General features: G+C 32.5%; 1 protein-coding gene across 1 annotated transcript; it reads right to left on the reverse strand.

Annotated features, from left to right (window-relative positions):
* Positions 1-129: 129 nt before the first annotated feature.
* On the reverse strand, positions 130-7,389 carry LOC139786269 (nose resistant to fluoxetine protein 6-like). Its single transcript, XM_071725431.1, has 15 exons — positions 7,313-7,389; positions 6,031-6,224; positions 4,811-5,051; positions 3,323-3,567; positions 3,057-3,247; positions 2,794-2,900; positions 2,265-2,492; positions 1,957-2,170; positions 1,600-1,765; positions 1,431-1,516; positions 1,258-1,356; positions 1,063-1,189; positions 721-895; positions 446-588; positions 130-360 (listed from the first exon to the last, which is right to left on the reverse strand). Exons 3-15 carry the CDS (start codon positions 5,007-5,009, stop codon positions 196-198), a joined length of 2,145 nt encoding a protein of 714 aa, XP_071581532.1. The 5' UTR covers positions 5,010-5,051; positions 6,031-6,224; positions 7,313-7,389; the 3' UTR covers positions 130-195.
* Between the last annotated feature and the right edge of the window lie 11,410 nt (positions 7,390-18,799).

Consider the following 18,799-nt stretch of genomic DNA (forward strand, 5'->3'; position numbering starts at 1 on the left):
GTTTAAGGTCACCTACAATTTTTTATACACGTGCAAACACGCCGGGGTGTATTTCACCCAGTGTGACCGGTACGGGATTCTCGGGAAGTGTGACCTAAAAGGGTTAATAATCAATTTTACTTTATCTCGGATCTTGTAGTCTATATTATTCAATCGTCCTAAAACTATTGGCACGTATTGTATAACATTAAATCATTAAAGGTATGTGGTTTGTATACAAGATTCCATTTTCTTTCTATATGGCTTATTGCGGTACTTAATAAACATTTTCATTAACGAAATGTAGGGCATCTCGAACATCAAAGATAATACATAAGAACAAAGGTAAGTGATTATAATGTATCCCGAAGTCATAATAATCTGGAACCATAAGTTAAAAAAAATTAATGCATTTTTCACGATATTCCTCTATTAATGCTGAAATTTCAAATATATGTATACTTACAAGGGACAGAAATTCAAAATGAATCGACGTTTCACTATATAAATGAATCGCTTGTATGATGATCGGATTTAAAAGATAAGCGCAGTATGTGAGCCTGCTAAGAGGAATCCAGCCCTTGAATGAGAGTAACTGATTAACGATGCCTATAACAAAGCAAGCATACAATGATAAAAATGATGTTTTTAAACTATGACAATATTTAAAATATATTACTAATATATTAAAAATATGCCGATTTTTATAAGATGTATTTATGTATTAATGAATAAACGAACCTCCGTGTTTAGTGGAACATGCTATTACAACACATGCAATACATGTGCCCCAAAGTGTTCTGTTCAGTGCTACATAAATAGCAGTAGCTAGAACGGATCTGTATCGATAGTAAGACAAAAATAGTACGAATACTTTGCAAAGAATAGCCAGGCACCAACACAAAATTATATGTTTCTGAAATGTATGTCAAATTAATATAATACATTTTCATTTATGCGATACTATATAATTAATTTATATGAAACTAGTTAGTTTCTATAGAATAAGTTTATATATTCCATAAGTATTTTAATGACTATTTATTTTCAATATGTTATATAAAACAATAAAATATACTTTACCTTTTTCAAAACAAAATTATTCTTTAAATGTAAAATGCAACCCGTAATTATCCCAATAATAAATGGATTCATTCTCATCCATGGTGGGATATAAAAGATATCTGCAAGATTGTTCTGTTCATCAAATCTGTAACAATAAGAAAGAGCATCCTCTTAACTTGATTTCTCAATAAGTAAAATACTTTAGTAACTTACGTCGCGATATATTCGTAAACGTGTGAAATATAACCGTTAAGAATAACCGAGCCTATAATTAAAAGTGCACTCAATATCGTAACAGCGGCATAGAAGTATCTGAAATTTATAATATATTTATTCAAGTATACTCGAAGAAGACATTAACTATAATAGTTGGTTAATTAACATACCTTATAGTCGAGAAAATGAAAAACAACGCCATAGCGATTACATAGAATTGCATATCATTGGATAGATACCAACTCCAACTCATGCACTGTAATGCAATAAAAATTTTAGAAAAGTTTTATGCGTCTCCAAGTATAATTTCAAATTGATCTTAATCAAACGTGTTCGTACCATTTCATCCATTCCAAAGAAATTATGTATGTACGAAAGATTTCTCCACCAATATTTCGCACAAGTTTCGTGCGATCTTTCGTACATGTAAGATTGCGATGTTTTATTAAACCAAGCCGAGCTTAAATCCGCTATTCCTATCACCGTCACGTAAGTCGGTGTCAGCCTTAAAAAGAAAAATTTTATTACAGACGCGTGTAAAAAAAAGAGAGTTAGTATTTAGCTTACATTGAAATCAATATTCAAATTTCTTTGTAACATATTCTGTTATTTTAATTATTACTACAATAATTTTATTATATTGTTTGTATTGTTTTTTGTGTTCTTCAAACATATCATCATATAATAAAAACTTACCGAATATATCTTTTTATTACGTGAACAAAGAATTCAATTAATTTTTCTCTGCGACCAATCGGCTTTGGTACTTCGTTCCTTTTAACTTGTAAATACATATAATTCAATGTCATTAAACATGCGCTTGAAAAAAAAAATATATCAACTGCTATGAATCCCATGTCACCTATGTATTTATAACTGTCAATGAACCTCCACAGCCATACTTTATTGTCTGTCAATACAAAGCAATTTTCGTTATGCGTAAAGAGTAAAAAAACAAAAGAGCTAAAAATGTCTATTCTAGAGATTTATTATAAATTACTTACCGAGAGAATTAAATGTATAATATACACTATGGAACATGATTATCGAACACATGCTTAGCAATTTTAAGCCGTGAATAACGGGTATTGTGCTGGCGTCTAACTTTGTGCTAAATATTTTTCCGGTATTTGTGTAAGCGGAAAAACATATTAATATTTCTCCAATTTTACTTTTCCGATATAAAGACCAATTTACTTTTATTTCTATTTCCTCGGAGTTATTTTCAATACCTGAATCATAATTCGACGTCTTTAGTAGTAATACAAAAATCAAAATGCTTTAATTAAGTAAGATTAATATTAAACAAAGGAAATCTATACACGCGAATAAGCCATATGTACACAAGATGTAGCTACAAAATATATTTTATAATTAATTATTAATTACTTAAAGTAATAACTGATTGCAAATTATTAATAATTTTAACACTGAAGACGAAAACTTGATTTGTAGAAAATTGTAGCATATAAAAACAGTAAAAAGTCTGTTGTAATGGAAATTATTTCTATAAGTTTTAGATATGACACTTACCGTTATCAGTTTTATTCGTCTCATTTTTCTTTACATATTTTTGATACACAAATATATCATATATCGTTCCGATTGCTGTCATGAGAAAAGAAAGCCCTAAACCAACACTGCAATAGAATATTTCTTGATTGATTCTTCATATTCTTTCGGAGGATTAAGATTAAAATTACTTATAATATTATTAAGCTTTTCTGTTATATAATATATTATTGTTGTGCTTGTATTGTCAAGTAATTACAATTTATACATTTCTGGAGACGTACCAGATGAAACATAACACACTATTAGGTAGCCTTTTGTCATCGTCATTTAGATCTTTAACTTCGATTAGCTGAAAGTCCGCGGAGTAGAGATCATCGAAGATAACTCTGTCACGAAATATTTGTTCCAAAATAAAGCTGAGATTATTTATAGTGCATGATGCTGGTAAACAGAGTCCGAGCGTAATCACATTCTAAGATAAAACTTTTTGTATATATTTAAATATATCAAACACATCCTTTATCACATAAAGATTTTACAAACTTACCTCGTCAAACATATTTACGTGATATTGAATAGTACTGTTGTGTCTCAAATAAGCTACAAAATAGTTTAATTGATAAGGCGGAAATTCTTTCAAATCGCGATATAGCGTGTTATTTAATATTCTCCGCTGTGAGGTCTGTAGAGGAGCCGTATTCGTTGTATCTAAACATTGGGTACGACTGCCCAGCCAATAATTATTTTCGTAAAGAAAACCTGAATTAAAGATTCCACCACTGGAATCTAATACTAAAAATAAAAATTACAATGTTACTACTTATGCAAAAACAATAAATAACTAATTTTTACTTATAATTAATTAATCACGCATTGTTGCTTCCTCATTACAGGAAGCTGTTTTCGTAAACAAATTTTATTTTAGTTTTCTGTGCCAATGTGTTCAGAATGTTCTAAAATTACATTTTTACAAAATGTGTGTGTGTTTAGATATCGGACTCAATTTGTTTTTAAATGCAGAGTATTATTAAATAAAAGTTGATATTTAATTAGGCGAGAATCGGTGAAGGGGTTCATTTTTTATAAAATTTTGAATTTTTTGAGAAATGTCTGATAGCTATAACTTGCGCAAATTTTGAGATATCGCGCTATTTTTAATTCTATTATATTCTTCATTCTTTTCTACCCCTATTTCATATATAGTACTTTAAGATTTGATTAGATTTAGCTTTATACGCGATCAAAGGTCCATATGCGAAGTCCATACTGGACCATGTAGCCTGAACTCCCAAAGTCAACATCGATTTGACGCTGCGTCGATTGTGAAACCCCACTTGGGCTACTAAGCTAACCAACTAACTAGTTGGTGTATTGAAAAGTAGATATATATACAATTTTATGTTTTAGCGTAAATATGGTTTCAGCCGTCGCTTGTTATTTATTAAAAAGTTATTAACAAATGTAATTGAGAAATATAACAGTTTGCGACAATACTAAGGGTAGTAATTTGCTGATATGTGTACTTATTTAAAATGCATTAATGCAGCTTCGCTAAATATCATTTGCCTAACAGCGGCTCAGTTAAATAGCGTTTGCCTAGGAAAGTAGCATTTGAACACAAAAATAGATGGGCAAAAGCCATTTGACTAAGCAGATAGCATTTGTCTGGTCAAAAGCTATTTTCCTAAAATAACTATTTACCTACGACATATATATATATACACATATATAGAACATATATTCGGTTTAAATGATACATCGTAAATTATAAACATGCAATATGATAAACACAAATGCAATCTCTTAATTTATTACACTAATATTTTCGTAAATACTATTATTAATTTAAGATTAAAAGATTAAAAGATATTAGCTAGTCAATATATTTAATTTAAATAGAATTCAAGAATTATAAAATTGATCAATTAAAATATGCAATACAAGCTAAAGATGAGTAGTTGTTTTTTTACTAGCTTTCTAGATTTTAAATTGGAGTAAATGGAGTTAATAGCGATTCAGTTATAATTTTACGTACCTTTCAAGCTCCACAGTATTCGTTGATTGACAGCGTCTCGGAAATCTTTCAATTCATTTCCGCATGTAGTTGAGTTCAGAACATCTGCCTTGCAAGCAATGGCATAAGCAGGCAATGTCTGAATACGAGTACTATTCAATTCATGTGCAGAGAATAACGCTAAATTCGTACAGATGCAGAGAATATACGTAAGTTGCATTGTTACGCACTTTTGCTTCCTTCTCGTTACCGTGGTAAATATCTGCACCAATGGTAAATATGCATAAAAGATCAGTACTCGCCAATTTTATCGCCACTTAAATATGTTGTAGAGGAGGTTTTTCTGAGTAATTCTACGCACAAAAAGTGGGGCACGACATTGATTTACAAAATGTAGCAAATTAAAGTTTTACAATTTTAATGCTAAAAGAAGTAATTTTCTGATATATGTGTGTATAGACATGTAGGCTACCGCCCCTCCCCCGCAGGCAGAGGTGAGTGAGAGTGGACCTCGGTTCGCGTGGAAACTTAAGTATAAGGCATTTTTCGCTAATTTTGCCATGATAAGTCACGAATGGCTGCAGATATCGACTTAATTTTTTTAAAATAAAGATAAAGAATTTTTCCGTAAACTGAACCTATTTTAGCGCACAAAAATTAATTTTTTGTAACTGTTTTAACAACAAAAACTTAAATTTTTCGCAAATTTTTCTTTTTTGGCTGCCATTGTTGTAATCTTGACGTACTTCTTTTAGACTTTAGGTTCAGTCTATGGAGGGGAATCTCACCAACAAAAAAATTGAAAAATTCCAGCACGTTCATCAGGAATCGTGGCAAGAACGGAGCAGTGTTCGCAAATCGCGCGGTCGCCTTCAATCATCAATATCACCCTTAATTATTTATATTCTTGGGACTTTTCGTTTAGTTCGTTAAGAAAGCACTAACATGCTTTAAAAGAAAATTTATGTATGTTTATTTGTTTGTCCACAAACGACATTTGAATTTTACCCAATTTTTGGCCGTTTAAACCTTACCATTCCCCTTAAGGAACTTTCGTTACATTTTTTAAGATTTTCTTACAAATAAAGTTGAGTTTTCACTTTTTGTCAAATTTTTGGAAATAGGCAAAAGTTATAGGAAATAAGATATTACTATATTTAATTAAAAATTGTTCAATCGAGTCTGAGGTACGGTTGTGAATGCAATTAATCGAATTTTATATTAAAAGAAATTATACTTACAAATTAGTTCAAATTTTAAAACTGGTTTCGATCTCTACTCACGATCTCTACTCAAATCCTCTTTAATAGATGGTATTTGTTGGACTGAGTACGCCGTTCATTTATTGCCTCCTTTTATCGTTGCTGTAACAATCCCCTCTTAATTTTTTATATCTTCTGTAGAAGGTGTAATCGTAACCTTATTCGACGCCCCTCTTTAAATTAATTCCCAGGTAGCACATATTAGTTTTATATACGTTTCTTGAACGTAGAGGAAAGTCCCCTATTATGAGATACAACATCTATTTTGCATGATTGCCGGAAGTTTATGTGCAGAATTGAAAAATGTAATAGGCGATTGCACGCACGATCAAATAATGAATTTTCCACTAAATAAATTTTACTCTAAGGGCAATAAGTTCATGATGGAACCAACAGATAGAACTTATTAGTTTAGCAGAAACCTCGTTATCGCATATTAGGAGCCTATCTCATAATAGGGGACTTTCCTCTATACATATTCCACCCCTATGATATATAGCAAAAATGAAAGGGTTTCTAAAAGTTTTTTTGTTAAATACAAAAAACAAATATTTCACATTCTAATTTTTTTATAGTAGGGGAGACCAGGGACAAACGTAACATTTTGCTCATTTGAATTGATATCTTCGATTTACTTGTTTATATATATAAACTTTTCCTCTTTCATAAAATAAATACATTCTTTCATAAGGTAAATACATTCTTTACTTACATTATGGTATAAATAAAATTCATTCACATTTTATAATTACTTAGAAAAATCAAATTTTATAAAGATCGAATTTGTTACGATTGTCCCTACCCCTAGGGCTGGTTGTAACAGAGCTCAAGGTTGATTTCAATAAGATAAAATAAAATAAAAACGAACATATAATCAATGTAGCGAAAGGTTTTATTTTTTTAAAACTTTTTTAAATAGTTCTAGACGTTTAAAATTATTTTAAACAGACGTTGCTAAACCTTTATTTGTTTTTCTTTTTTGTATATTTGGCATTTTAAAATAATAATAAAAATATTTTTATTTAAAAAATACATATATAAATAAATAGAAATCAAAACCAATAACAATTATTACTTTTGGGACAAAAGTAACAGACTGATACTTTTGTCCCAACTTATATTTTTGCCACAATTGATTAAATACTCATTATTATAAAATAAACTAACCTCTAACTAAAGGAATAGTGACTTATTTATAATAAATAATAAATAAAGGGGTAAACTAAATTTCCTATGAAATATTAAGAAAATAACAACTTACCCGTGTGACTTCTTCCGGTCTCCCGTACCCGCGCCCGAACTGATTGCTGGCAGTTTCACTCTTGAAGACTTGATGACGAGTAACAAACAGCTACAATTCCATGGATTTTTATAAGAGCGCGAATCCTGTAAGCAGGCCTGATTGCATCATGAATTTGACATTTACGAGCTCTGACAAAGGCCATTCAATAAAAAGTACTCACATTAATTTCCATACATTAATCATTAATCTCGGAATTTTGATTATAGACGACGCTACAATGTTGCGCAGCGCCCAATGGACAAAAGCCGTTTTATGAAATGTAAAATAGAAAGTTTTTGATTTTGTAAATCAAAAGCGTAATATTTAAAGTATAGGAAAACGCATAAATAACAAGAATTTCTGCTCAGATATATAATATCTTACAGAAATATGAGCGAATAAAAAAACCTGTTATATGTGAGCTGTACAATCATACCTATATTAAAAGGTCATGTTCTTCACGGTAAATTAGTACTGGAGAATTGTATTCATAATTTAAAAATAATCTATGCATTATTCTTTTAATAAGCTAACTAATATTGGTTCTCATATGTCTTGATAATTTTCATATATATATACCATAATCCAAATTATTTACAAATCTTATAATAAGGAACAGAAATATTGAATTATGTTACGTACATTGTGTTACACTGTGTTAATTTTGGTCTACCGAAAATTTGAAGCGTTACTTACAGACAATTTGAACTTTCTACGCAAATGTGCGCCTAAGCAATTTAGATGCGAAAAACTATATAACCAGGGCTGCGTTCAGAAATTCAACCTGGATAACTCTAACAAGGGAAGGGTCAACCCTCGGGGTCACCGATTTTGTCGAAATTTTACTAAAATGTAGTATTGATATAGAAGTGACAAATGCTGTACGGAGACGATGCGCTTCTCAACCGTTGCCGAGAAATCGCGATGTACTTATATTACAGTATACATTATATACAATATATTTATTATTATTATTATTACTTTTAAACAAAAAAATGTTTATGATTATAATTTTAAAACTGTGCATAAAATGTTCGTAAAATATTAGCGATTTTGAAAGTAAATAAAAAAATATATATATATTGGCGGGGATATTTACATAATATTAAAAAAATTGTATGTATATTTATTGGTTTATTTATTAGTTTTGTATAGGTATAAAAAAAAGGTTACAATAAAAAAAGGCGTACAAAAAGAGAATATTATAATAAAATGATTGCGATTATTCGTCGTCTTGCTCTGTAACTTTACAAACTTTAGAGTGATTGAAATAAAAAAAACAAGTGAAACATAGAACTGACTTACACCAAGCACACTTTATAAATCCAATTTTTTCGTAAGCACATTTTGTTTTTAATAATGAGACAGGAAAACACACGTCATTAACATTCAAAAAGCTCGGCCGTTCGCTCGTCAGTTTTGATGCAAACCATGCGTATTTAATCATAAGTGAAAATACCGGAGCATTCAACTGATGCAATATTAAAGAGTGAATTTTTATAACATCTTCACGAGATGCTATTTCTCTTTTTTCTTGTAGTAATATAGGAGCTTTTTTTTATTGTAGGATCCTGTATTGAATTTGGCATCAATTGTTGAGAAAATCGGTTAATAAAATAAATGAGTAGTTTTTTCGTTGTGAACTGATTTTCGTGAAACCAGTACTAAAATTTTTCCGTGAGAAAACAGAGCTAAATCCTTAAAAAAAATTAAACGGCCACAGTAACAACTGTGCCGCAAACTGTCTTTCGTTGAATAATAGTGATAGTTAACGTAGCTCTACGTCTACTTTCCTTCGCTGAATACTTTAACATGAAATAGTGACAGTTGACGTAGTTCTACGTTGTTGTTTGCGGCACAGTTGTTACTGTGCCCGTTTTTGTTTCTCTTTATATCTTTATAAATACTTAGTAAAATAATGCCTATTTAGGTAAATAAAACCGTTACCCACAAATTGGTCCAGGAAAGTTACAGATTTATTTAAAATAGAAATCTTTTAATTTATAAAAATTTCATCATTTAAGTTATTGTTACGTACGGAAATTTTATACTAAAATTTCGGACGACACGTTGAAATTTTGAACACTTTAGACTTAATATATCAATAGTTCTAGCAATTAGAAGCAAAAAATCGATTTCTGAAAATCCAGTGCCCAAACTGTAACACCTATCTAAGAAAGATAACAGTTCCGACCGGATCGTATTTTTGCGACTTTTCCACGTAGTTTTGCAAGAAATTTTAATCACTTTCCAGTAATGCAGTTATTTTAAAAATAAAAACCATATTTAACACATAAGAAATTTTCATTTGAGAGAAATTTTTTTACACGTTCTAGCCGATCTGATAAGAGTTCTGCGTAACGTTCCCTAAGTTCTACAAAAAAGTCATATAAGTTTTGTCTGTGAAATAACTATTTTTTAAGTTTACGCCGTTTTTAACATTTAAAAATCAACTTTTCGACGATTTTTGACAGTTCTGTGAGTTCTATTATAATTTTCCTACATTTCTGAACGTGTCTTAACGTTTTCCGAAGAGTTCTGGCGATAAAAATTATGTGATTATTTTTTAAATAATTTTTTCTCCCGAGGAAGCCGCATTTACGAGTTTCTAAGTGAGGCGCTGGCCGATTTTCGACAGTTCTGTGAGTTTTATTATAATTATCTTGTAGTTTTGAACGTATTCTAACATTTTCCAAAGAGTTCTAATGATAAAAATTATGTGAATACTTTTTAAACAATTTTTTCTCCCGAGAAAGCCGCATTTACGGGTTTCTAGTTATAATAGAACTCACAGAACTGTCGAAAATTGGCCAGCGCCTCACCTAGAAACTCGTAAATGCGGCTTTCTCGGGAGAAAAAATTATTTAAAAAATAATCACATAATTTTTATCGCCAGAACTCTTCGGAAAACGTTAAGACACGTTCAGAACTACAGGATAATTATAATAGGGCTCACAGAACTGTCGAAAATCGGCCAACGCCTCACCTAGAAACTCGTAAATGCGGCTTCTTCGGAAGAAAAAATTATTTTAAAAATGTTCACATAATTTTTATCATTAGAACTCTTTGGAAAATGTTAGAATACGTTCAAAATTACAAGATAATTATAATAAAACTCACAGAACTGTCGAAAATCGGCCAGCGCCTCACCTAAAAATTCGTAAATGCGACTTTCTTAAAAGAAAAAATTATTTAAAAAATGAATAAATAATGCTTATCGCCAGAACTTTTCGGAAAACGTTAAGACACGTTCAGAAATGTAGGAAAATTATAATAGAACTCACAGAACTGTCAAAAATCGTCGAAAAGTTGATTTTTAAATGTTAAAAACGGCGTAAACTTAAAAAATAGTTATTTCACAGACAAAACTTATATGACTTTTTTGTAGAACTTAGGGAACGTTACGCAGAACTCTTATCAGATCGGCTAGAACGTGTAAAAAAATTTCTCTCAAATGAAAATTTCTTATGTGTTAAATATGGTTTTTATTTTTAAAATAACTGCATTACTGGAAAGTGATTAAAATTTCTTGCAAAACTACGTGGAAAAGTCGCAAAAATACGATCCGGTCGGAACTGTTATCTTTCTTAGATAGGTGTTACAGTTTGGGCACTGGATTTTCAGAAATCGATTTTTTGCTTCTAATTGCTAGAACTATTGATATATTTGATACAAAACTGTAGAATTATTGTAAAACAAACTAGAACTCCGAAGAAATAATTGATTTTCATGATTTAGTGCGCTGCGTGAACTTAGCGCACCATATTTTCAAATTCGATTTTTTTGTATTTAATCATCGGAACTATTTAAGGGGATGCTGGAGACAGCTCTGTTTTACCGCGAAATTTTCAGACACACTAATCTTTTGATTGATTTCACCGAATTAAAAATTTTTTGTCCAGAATTAAAGTATGGACGATAACGAATACCGCAGACACCATTTGCGTATAAAAAACGAAAAAAAATTAGAAAATTACAGTTTTATTTTCGATTCTGCGGTCGACTCATGACAACATTTGCTGCACATAAAAGTTTTAGACTGTGTACGTATACAAAAACCTGGCAGCGGTCTCGGAAATACAATAAAGAATTATCATCCCCTCTTCTTCTATCTTAGCAAGTTAGAAGGAGAAGGGAGAACACCCGAGTGACGCTTCCGATGACGCAGCCTAGCCAGAGCTTCTCTGTTAGCTACATTTTGTTTGCTGTAATATTGAATATCTTTTTATTGCAATGGTGAACTAACGTTTTTTTTTTTTTAAATCATTCGTAATAGTTTAATTGATAAGATCTTCTGTTTTCCAAACCTCAATCTTTTTTTAAAATACTCGTAAAATCTCGTGAATTACGATTTTGCACGTCGTTCACACATACCCTAATGTAAAACTGACCAACTTTGAATGCTTATATTTCCGTAATTACGTGGTAAAAAATCGTGAATTAATTCCTGATCACGTATAATGCCCTATAGAATAACATAGTTTCATGCCAATCAAAAATCTTTGTTTTCGCTGATGCAGTATCTACCTTAATCGACATTTCTCTGCACGATTTTCAATCAGTTAAGTCAGAATAATAAATGATTTCAATAAAATCAACAGAGAGCCAACAGAACGCCGTGCTTACGTCAGATTACAGTCACGTTATTTTCTCAATCAATGGAGGTGAGCGCTTAGTGATTCTTTAATACGATTGGATCTTGCCTTTGATTCTACTCCGGATCTAAGTGTAAAAACCAATCAAAATGTATACCTTAGAAATGCTAAAAAATTAAAGTTTGTGTGTGAAAAATAAAAATACGTATGTTAGAAGTGTGAGAAATTATAAAATGTATACCCTAGAAGTGTAAAAATTTAAAATACGTATGTTAGAAGTATGAGAAATTAAAATTACCCTAGAAATGCGAAAAATTTAAGTTTACACCTTAGATCTGTAAAAAAATAAAATTCATGTGTTAGAAGTGTGAAAAATTAAAATATATACCCCTAACGTGTCACATTTACTTGCGCGCGCCGCCGCCGAGAGACGTCGAACGCGATTGGCTCGTGAGTCGAGCCCCCGGATCCGGCCAATCACGTTCCGCCGCTTCGAGCCGCCGACGCGGCGGCGCGGCGGCGCGGCGCAGCGGCATTCGAGTACCAGACGGCATACTAGGCGCGACCGTTGAACATAGAAACGGCGTACCTTCGGAATCGACGCACGGCCGATTGTTCTTGTCGTCGAGTGGCCTTGCCGCTTGTTTTCGTCGACGTTCGGAGTACCTTTACCTGCGCGGAAATCGTTCGGTCATTCTCCCGACAAATTATTTCGTACAGTTGTGAAGTGTTCGTGCTCCGCGCGCCCGTCGCCGTGCTCCGTGCTCGTGCTGTGTGATTTTCGGAACGCGCTTCTTCGTGCGATTGGCATTCCTGCTCCTCGTTCCGCGGGAATAATCGACTCCGCGGCGCTCAAGAATTTGCAAGTGTATCAAGTGTCGGAATGAATGTGCGCGATATAAATCGCTCGTTCGAGGACGTCGAGGCGAAGATACGACAAATATGTGAGTGATTTGCAGTTTCGTTGTGCATTCGCGGGCGATAATCGTTCGTCTCGCCACGTATCTGAACTCTCGAATAGTGTCGTGCTTTGAACGCTGTGCCGGAATTGTAGTGCGATCTGTCTCCGATTCTCTTCGAAGGGGAGAAAGAGGGCCGCGAGTGACACACCGTGAAATCGTATTGAGTGATTCGAATAATAGCATGCCGTGATACAACTTCATTTTCGTATATTTCGTACCGCGTACGTAAGTTAAAGCCCCTTGCACAATAGGCGATAGCGATAGCGACAGCGACAGCGACAAGGTTGCCGACAAAGCTATACCTTTGTCGGCAACTTGGTCGCTGTTGCTATCGCCTATTGTGCAAGGGACTTAACGATCCGCGACTTCTCGTTGTGCAAGGTATTAAATGCAGTTTTACATTCGCAAGATTTATCGTGCTCGACCCCGTGCTGTGCGCGCGATATTTAATTTTAATTGTATTTTTGATTAATGAACTGCGTGTCTTTACTAGCCGCCCACTTATTGATTCGCGTAGTGTCGCGCCAAGTTACCGACATCTTCGAACATTTCGTCGTCATTAACGTAACGCGGCCGCGCGGTGACGAACGCGGAACGAATAGAGACAATCGGCGTCGCGACTCTTTCAAATTTGCATGAAAAATCCATGTTAGAAAATGTTCAAATATTTCGAGAAAATGATATCGGGACTGGCACGCGGCGTGCTTTGATTTATATTACCTGCTTTTACATTACACAGTAAAGTACTTCCTTCCCATGGGTACGACCTTGGCGAGGTGGGAAGGCCCAGTACCCCGAGGATGTTACCCAAGCAAAACTCTCGTTCTGCTTGGATAAAAATCCAAAGACGGGGAAGCTAACGTACCCTCCGTCCGCCGATTTAATTGAACAAACGAACCGCAGCCGGTTCGTCGCGTTTGCTTCGGGAGTGCCGTACAAGTTCGGACTAAAGGACTTTTTCAAAGCTTATTTGAAGAATATTACGGCGTACTTGACGAAATATTCTTCTCATGATCTTTATAAACGGGAGTGTCGTACAGTATCGCGCGAGAAAGACTTAAATTTTATTGATAATTAGTCCGCGCGCGATTGTAATTTATTATCCGCGAGTGTTTCTCGCGAGTGTCCTGTGCGGTGAGAGGAGGAGGAGGAGGAGGAGGAGAGACCCAGAGACCTGACGTCCTGAGAGGAGGAGGAGGTCCGAGAGAGACATCGGGCACCGGCGGAGCAACCTTGGGGTAAGCATCATCTCTTAGCTACATAAAACTATAATAATTCGTTTCCATTTATTCGAATTGTTTTATCTTGATAAGTTAAAAGTAATTAAAGAAAGAGAAATTGTCTAAAATTTTATTCTTGTAAAGATCTTTTTCGGTAAAGATAATTGCATTGCTAAATATTTTATTGAAAGACGAATATTAGAGTACGTGTAAAAATTATCTTTTGAAGTGTTGATCATTTTGAGCGCTACTTTAATTTGAATCTTATGTTTGTGTGTTACAGGATCATCGTAGCTACGTGGCTGAGTAACTCCGCCTGTTGCGCATCGGGTTGGTGAGTCAAAAAAATTTTTTTTACTGAGGTAACGAATCTACGATTAATTAAATATAGAGCAAATCTCGATACATGTCAAATTATGACAATAAATTATTGTATTTTATTACATCTCGTAGATCCGTTGCCTTAAAATGGATGGGCTAAAACTGATTATGGGGCAAATATTTAATCTTGGTGTCATCTGTTTATTGATGTATTTGCGATTGTGCTTGAGGAAATACTCGCACACTTCGCCCATACCGAGCTCTTAAAGAGCTCATATTATCGTTTATTTATTATTGAATTATGTTGACGAACTGTTCTATATAGGTAATTTTTAAATAAAATTTTAAATGTTAAATAAAATATATATCAAAATATTTTATCGAGTCAGAATTTTATTTCGCGAATTTGAATGAGTAAAATACATAGTAAATTAATTTTTTGAAATTTTTGTTACGTAAATTAATTCTACTCACAATTAAAGTAACGATTTTAAAAATGTAAATTTCTTATTTAGATTTCTTTATAAAATTATTTTTATATTTTTTTTTAACAAAAGAGATAAGAGTAAGCAAAATACTGTGTTAAGTGTTGTAAAAAAAATATCTGTAGATAGGGAAAAATTATTAATTAGGTAGGATATGTGTTATTTATACCCATCTCTTCCTTTCCATATATTTATCCAAGATTAAATATTATATAAATCGATGCAAACAACAATGTATAGATATATAATGAATAAAAAGGGTAATAAATATTTCGATTTTATTATGCAATTTATTTTATAGAAAGCTCGATAATGGTTTTAATTAATTACTAAAATTTATTCTAACAAAGCATGGATTTTATCCTAATTTTTTGTAGCCTATCCATCTATTTTTAATTAAGAAATTGGCTTTATGCCAGTCAAGTAATAAGGTAAATGTCCCAATGGCCGGACACGTCCCAGTGTCCGACCACATTGGAAAATAGTATTGTGTACCAAGGGGAGAAAGATGTGTTTTTCAGACGAGTGTGAAGTTTGCGGCAATATTGCAATGTCTGTAAATAAAGTCGGATATATTTATTTACTCGCTCCTAAGGAGCAAAGTGTGTACCGGTGACCGGTACCAAGCCGCCTTAAGGCGATGCTGGAGTTACTGACAGAACCTAATTTTCGCGTAAGTGCTCGTCTACAATAGGTGTTTTAAGCCCTAAGTCCTAAGAAATTGACCAATCACAGTCAATTATTCTCCTCAAATTCAACTGTGATTGAACAATTTCTTAAGGCTTAGGGCTTAAAACATCTATTGTAGATGGGCACTAAGGGGTTTCTCGTATGGAGGTAATGTCCAACTCTGTTGTTCTGGCGTAAGGAAATCGAAATTCGCAAGCGAGAGAGTTGATTGTGAGATACTAGGAACATTTCTGTTTACGACACAATTGAAAACAATACATGCGATAATCATTTTAATTATGATAATTTAATTACGATAAAATTTAGAATGTTATAATCGCACGTTACTAAACTGTTGAACAAAAATATTATCTTTGTGATGTGATTAAAAAGAAAAGATAGAATAATTATTTAATACATTGTAGTTACAATTATCGCTGTGCGAAGTCAATATACAGGGATAATTATCGATATTAATTCGATGTCGGGTCAACTATACATTTTCTTCTCACTGGGTATGGATGAAATTTTTATTGTTTTAATCTTTTCTAGCTATTCATTGTTCTATCATTTATTTTGCAATTTTTAATAAGTTCTTGAATGTGTACTTACACATCTTGAGACTGCATTGTTCCATTATCGTGTGTTTCTAAATGTCTGTTTAAATACGAGTAATTCCATATGTATAGGAGAATACTTTATCACACGTATTACATTTTGCCTTATGTTCTGGTAAGTACGAGTAACGTTGCCGTAGCCTGTTCGGTAGTGTGTAGTTTATCAAGCCTTGTGTACACGATACTAGAAATCGGTCCGAGTTTCGGTTTAAGCCAATGAAACTGCTGCTTTTCTGTAAGAGCTGCAAGTTGATTGGCTTAAACCGAAACTCGGACCGATTTCTAGTATCGTGTACACAAGGCTTCAGGAAGGTGGCAGTGTGGTCTTGTGGTAAAGCGCCAGACTTGTAACCCGGAGGAACCGGGTTCGAGTCCACCTGATCACAGGAATTTTTATATTCCGGATTGATCAAGAATTGTCTGCAAACGTCCAGCCATCTATTTCTCGACTGTTTATTGCAGAACATAAACATAGCTGTCGTATTCTCTTCCAAATCTTAGAATTTCTTGGAAATACCCACAAACGCTCGTATCCAAATTAAATATTTCAGACTGCTCAGGCTCAGAATTATCCGTGTTAGGGAAAAAAAAAAAAAACTAACAACACGGATAATTCTGAGCCTGAGCAGAACCTGAAATATTCAATTTGGATTTGAGCGTTTGTGGGTATTCCAAGATGCTCAAATTTTGCAAATGTTATGCAATTCAGTTATACTTCACCCTATGAAGGTGTTGGATTCGTCACATTTGGTTACAACGACATAGATGAATTCGGAAATCACTTTTTTTTTTACCAATAAGTCATCTCGTCTCTCTTTCAAAAAATAAAAAATTTTATCATCAAATCCGTCTTGAGTAATAATTGCGTTTGCAACATCAAACGGACCGAGTGTTAAGGTTGTCATCGCAACTATTGCATGCACATGACATCCTACGTCAGTCGAATTCAATTTTTCTCTAATAAATGCAACAATGATGTTAAAAAATTCCTTAGCATTATTATTGTACACCCTTCGCACGAGTGGGGCCCGTGCGGAGAAACTGGGCTATCTTTCTGTACTCTTAGTGTTTTTATTATGTGCTTTTTATAAGACACATTTAATATCAGACATTCTGTAATACAGGACGGATATAATGGTGAGAAAACGCAGCAAATTATGGGAATTTTTCGAACAACTACACGATTTTCTGGCAAAGTGTAGGAAGTGCAAAAAGGAAATTGAAGTTACTAATAAAAATTACATAATATTTAACAGTACACTTAAGTGGACATGGAATCTACTTTACACTGCCTACACTTTGCCATGAAATCGTTTAGTTGTTCGAAAAATTCCCATAATTTGCTGCATTTTGTCACCATTATTTCCGTCCTGTATTACAGAATGTCTGATATTAAATGTGCTACAAAAAGTGTCTCAACAAACGTGTGCAAAATTGCTCACGGAGGTTGAAGGGAGAAGAATGCTTTATTTATATTGGGGTGTATGTAAACATAGATATATAATTTTAATTTGTCCAGCTACCAGCTTATATATTGTATAATGTCTTACTTGATACATTTTCAAGATGCGTGCTGCATAAACAACAATCGCGCATCTTTAATATATATTAAAATAATATTTTATCGAATCCGAATTTTATTTTGCGAATTTGAATGAGTAAAGTACATAAGTAGTAAATTAAATTTTTGACATTTTTGACATTTTTGACATTTTTGTTACGTAAATTAATTCTACTTACAATTAAAGTAATGATTTTGAAAATATAAATTTTTTATTTACATTTTTTTATAAAATTTCTTTATAAAATTATTTTAATATTTTTCTTAAACAAAAGAGATAAGAGTAAGCAAAATACTGTGTTAGGTGTTATAAAAAAAATATCTGTAGATAGGGAAAAATTATTAATTAGGTAGGATATGTGTTATTTTTACACCCATCTATTCCTTTCCACATATTCCAAGATTAAATATTATATAAATCGATGCAAAAAACAATATATAGATATAATGAATAAAAAAGGTAATAAATATTTCGATTTTATTATGCAATGTATTTTATAGACAACTCGATAATAGTTTTAATTAATTACTAAAATTTATTTTAACAAAGCATCGATTTTACCATAATTTTTTGAAGCCTATCCATCTATTTTTGATTGGAAAATTGGCTTTATGCCAGTCAAGTGATATATGACGAGAGATTGTAAATATTCTGTCGAGAAACGTTGAAACTTTTTAAATTACTTTAGAATTGACCGTATATAGTACAATTATATATTTAATTTTGCAGTAAAATGAATATATCAAAAATAATTTTGATATAGAAAATGAAAAATATAACAAAATATATTTATATCGATGAACGTTAATAAAGATTTGTAAATATTGTTCAATTATAACAACGCGATTATTAATTAATTGTAATGTCCAATTATAATACTAATTGTGCGAGAAGTTTATTTTTTTGAATCCAGAGTTTCGAGGAATTATTTATTTTTTAAATTAATTTTCGTCTTCTCAGTTGACGATTTATATTGTTACGTTCTGTCTGTTGCTCGTCCGTTTTTTGGTCAATGCATTTACGCAATTTACCAGG

Source organism: Temnothorax nylanderi, unplaced genomic scaffold (genome assembly GCF_030848795.1).
Source record: "Temnothorax nylanderi isolate EJ_2023f unplaced genomic scaffold, tnyl_v1.0 TNYL_tig0994_pilon, whole genome shotgun sequence".
In the NCBI taxonomy this organism is placed as follows: Eukaryota; Metazoa; Arthropoda; class Insecta; order Hymenoptera; family Formicidae; genus Temnothorax; species Temnothorax nylanderi.